This window comes from Apis dorsata, unplaced genomic scaffold (assembly GCF_000469605.1).
Source record: "Apis dorsata unplaced genomic scaffold, Apis dorsata 1.3 scaffold_741, whole genome shotgun sequence".
NCBI lineage: Eukaryota > Metazoa > Arthropoda > Insecta > Hymenoptera > Apidae > Apis > Apis dorsata.
In genome coordinates, this window is record NW_006263902.1 from 276,420 (window position 1) to 280,876 (window position 4,457).

At 27.3% G+C, this 4,457-nt stretch overlaps 2 protein-coding genes across 2 annotated transcripts in view; one reads left to right on the forward strand and one right to left on the reverse strand.

Annotated features, from left to right (window-relative positions):
• LOC102680819 (SET and MYND domain-containing protein 4-like) overlaps positions 1–4,457 on the reverse strand; it is a 31,264-nt gene that overhangs the window by 25,473 nt on the left and 1,334 nt on the right. The window lies entirely within an intron of this gene.
• LOC102680485 (growth factor receptor-bound protein 14-like) overlaps positions 1,802–4,457 on the forward strand; it is a 60,212-nt gene continuing 57,556 nt past the window's right edge. The window contains exon 1 of the mRNA XM_006622764.2: positions 1,802–1,890. Within this exon, the coding sequence (XP_006622827.1) occupies positions 1,865–1,890 (26 nt within the window). The 5' untranslated portion in view covers positions 1,802–1,864. The remainder of the gene's footprint in view (positions 1,891–4,457) is intronic.

Genomic DNA, 4,457 nt, shown 5'->3' on the forward strand with positions numbered 1-4,457 from the left:
CATCGAAATCTATGACTCTTTGTTAATAATTAATTCTAAATTTAAATTTTTAAAATATTTGTGAAAATTTATCTTAATAAGTACATTTTAAAGTAATGTTCTTCAACTTTAATATGTGTTCATTCATATTATTATTATTTCTTATTATTCATATATATATATATAAGTGAAAGTTGTTGAAAATATTAACATATTTTAAGGTCATCGAAATCTATGACTCTTTGTTAATAATTAACTCTGAATTTAAAATATTTGTTTTCAAAATATTTGTGCAATTGTTATTATAATAGCTTCCGGTCGTAAATTGCGTCCGGTAGGAATTTTATCCCAGCTTCGTCAGCATTGTAGGGGTCAAATGATACGCTGACACAATCATATCCTGGTGATATCGATGTTTTTATATTTTTTTGATGTCATCAATGGCCAATAAGGATTTTTCAATCTATAGCATTGGACAATTTTTCTAATAATTTTTCTTTCCTTTCTTGATTTTAGCCTTCCTTATCGTTTTTTGGAATCGTAAGAGAGTGCATTTGAGTTCAGAAAAATATTTTGTTTTGGATTTGTTTTATATTATATTTTTGTTTTGGCTTCAAAAAAATTTCATTTCCAGTTTTGCACATAGATTTTGGGATTTTTAATTATTATTATTCTTTTGCTCATTTTTATTATTTTCTTTTTTTTTTATATTTATTAGATGACAATTTAAATTTAAATCTGAAAATAGCTGGAAATGTAAGACGAGATTTCAAAATATCTAAGTTTCGAGAATTCAAATGACGTTTTAAGATTATCAGAAAAACGTAGAATTATTGGATTATAGGAACATTAAATTGTCGATGAAAAAAAATTTGTCCATATTTGAATTGTTGTTACAACTTCGCGATACTGGTATCATTTTTTGTTTCATATTTTATCTTTTATAATTTTATGATTTAACAAAAAAGAAAAAAAAAATTGTCGATATTTGAACTGTTATAATTTCACGATAATGTTGCATATTTTTTAATTTTATTTTTGCCTCGTATTCTATCTTTCATAATTTTGTATAATACAATCTTCGAATATTTTTTTAAAATTCTGAGATACTTTCTTTTTCACACTTCTAACATTCAATTCTTTTACATATATTTTTTATTTTCGTTACGTTTATGTATTTTTTTATTATGCTTAAGTTGAGACTTTTGTTTTTGTAGTATTCCCTGATGTTTCAACTATTGATAAGCCTTTTTGTTTATGACCAAGAGATGAATGTTGTATCTTAAATGATTTAAGACTGAAGCGTAAATGGTCGACGAAGTCACATAGACTTGCGTTTACTTGTTTACTTCTTTCAGGATGATATACGATTTAGTTTTTAATATGATATACGCATGTTTTGGTTTTTCATATACGAATATCCTTTTTATCAATGCAAATTTTAAATGATTTCCAAAGGTATAAAAAGGTATAAATTGTTAAGATCTCGAATCGATCGATCAGTTCAACACGTTTGTCACATCGTATATATATATATATATATTATAATGGTTTTTCTTAGTGTTCAAAGTATTTGAAATATTATTTATTATATACATATTTTAATATTTTATAATAGAACGATATTTTCTTTGTCCTATAATAAAAGAATTAAGTTTTTGAATTCGATCTTCTATACCCTATAAATTTGATTTACTCAGTAGAACTCGTATTTAAAGAAAGTAAGATATAAACGAGTACTTGTGAGAGAGATGACGTGGAATGAGACATCTAACGATAACGAACTGAAATACCGTGGAACGCCTACTCCTATATAAGACAGAATGCCACTCATATGTATCAGAAGACGTGACATTCAGGTTCTAAACACCATCAAGGATACACGATGTTTTCAAACGATCAGCCATCTAAGTATGTATTAATCGTGCTCGACGTAGCCTAATTTTCGTTGCTTAATTCAATTTGGATCCATAATGGAATTTCTTTTGTTTAAATCGAAGAACAAATTGATGGTCACTTTTGACCTAGAATTTCTCTCGTTTAGGTTATTAAATAAATTGATACGTTAATTTTGACCTAATAATAGAGCTTCTTTCGTTTGAGTCATAAAATAAATTGAACGTCAGATCATTTTTGATCTATAATAGAATTTTTCTCGTTTCGATATTGTAAAACCAATTATTGGACGTTGAATCACTTCTGACCTATAACATAATTTCTCTCGTTTCAATTATAAAATAAATTGGCTCACTTTTAACCTGTAATATGTTTTTTTTTTTCGTTTGAGTTATAAAATAAATCTTTAAAAGAATGTCACTTATTTCATTTATTGGTAATTATGCAAAAAAGAGATCATTTTATTAATTTCAATGATCAATTTTTAAAATATTATCAGGGATCCTACTTTGAGCAACTTTTTTCTATACATGATATCGCTACTCGATTTTAGTTTCCGAGTTATACGTTAGTTAAATATATTAAATGGAATAGATTTGGATTAAGTAATATTTGGATTAGATTTACATTAAATTATTTAACCGAATTCAATTAAACTGATAATTTAAACCCAAACTTAATTAAATAATTCGATAATTATTTGATAATAATTAAAAATACAATTATGATGTATATTAAATATATATATTGTTTATTACATATTAATCCATTTAAATCTTCCTTATACTGTATTGACTAAAAATATTTCTATTATATTAAAATCATTATATAATCAGCATAGTACTAAGTTTGATTTTTATATCATGAAATATTAGTTTATATACTTTTCTCCATGCGAAAGTAATGGCAAAAATATTTATAAATTCATTACAGATTTAGCATATAATTAATAGAATTTATATAAATAAAGAACTTATATAAAAAAAATTATAAATAAAATATATTTGAAACAAAATAATAATCATATATACATAATTTCTTCTATAATTAATTTTAATCAATAGATCAAGATCAGTAGATTCACGTAGCATTATTCAATATCATTATCACCATAAATAAAATTTAGATTATACAGAAAGAGCGATCGCTGCCAGATCTCCTATGCCAGAAAGTTTTTTGTAAATATCTCGAAAATTAAGACTGAACGGCAGTAACATGTATAGAAAAAAGTTGTTCAAAATGATAACCCTAACAACATATTCGAAATAAATCGAAATCAATGAGATGACTTCTTTTCTGCATAATTATCCATTTCTTTTTTATAATATATTTCAAATAAATCGAAATTGATAAAGTGATTCCTTTCTTATTAATTATTAATTATTAATTTATTATTAATTATTAATTCCTTTTTATATTAATTATTAATTTATTTTTCCCATTGTTGTTCAAAATGATAACATATATCAAATAATCGAAATAATCATTTTTTTTTATAATTATTCATATTTTTTATAATTAATCATAATTTTTTATATAATTTTTATAATTATTTTTATAATTTATTTTCGACATATATTTTAATTAAAACTTGCTAAGATTTTGTTGTCGCTATGTAATAAAAAAATTTTTTAAAATGACAAATAAACAATAACATAATAATAGATTTCAAGAATTTTTAAAATTAATTGAATAATTTTATAAAATAACATAGAATATTTTAAATATTTAAAAATTTTTTAAACATCTTTCTTGGTAATAATAAGTTGTAAACTTAGAATCAAAAACAATTATATTTTATTACTAGAATTCATTGGAGACAATATTTTTAATGAAAAGATTTTTCGGAAAACGAAAAAATAAAAAATAATTAAAATAAGCACACTGAAACAGAAGGAAATTTTAATTTATTCTCAATAAATTCGAAATCGATAACTTCTTTTATATCAATTTATTTATTATCTATTCGCAAAAAAATCGAAAAATCAGCAATAGGACTCGCGATATCTAGCACGCCGAAGAGATCTAAGACGATCTAAGATTTTCTAAGACGATCCGTGATATTTCAGCGTTCGCATTCGAGTCCTTTGGTGTCGCGTTGCGGAAGCAAACGGAAGCCGCTTGATGCGCGCTGCCCGATGTCCTTCCGAAGGACGGTGAAGCACAGAGAGCAGACGGCTTAGTGGCACGCGGAGGGCGAAAGCGATAACACAGGATGAGATCGTGCGATTCCGCGCGCGTCACGTTCCGCATTCGGCTTAGTAAGCGGCGTGAGTTCGCTTCGTTAAGGCCGATTCATCCATGCCAGTCGAGTGTCAGAAATCGCGAATGTTGCGTACGCAGCCGTGATCACGGTCACTCGTTTCGTATCTGACCCGTATTGGCCGAACGGAGCCGGTTTTCACGCGGGCGTAGTCGCGCTGGAAATTAGATACGAGATATCTCAAATTGGAAACGGAAGCAGAACGGAGGAGAACCGAGGGCACGATCGAAAGGATCCCGCCGATGAGACGCGACGCAGCGACGACGCATGCGAACGAGGAGAACGATTGCCGCGATAAGCCGTGGGAACGGTGATAACG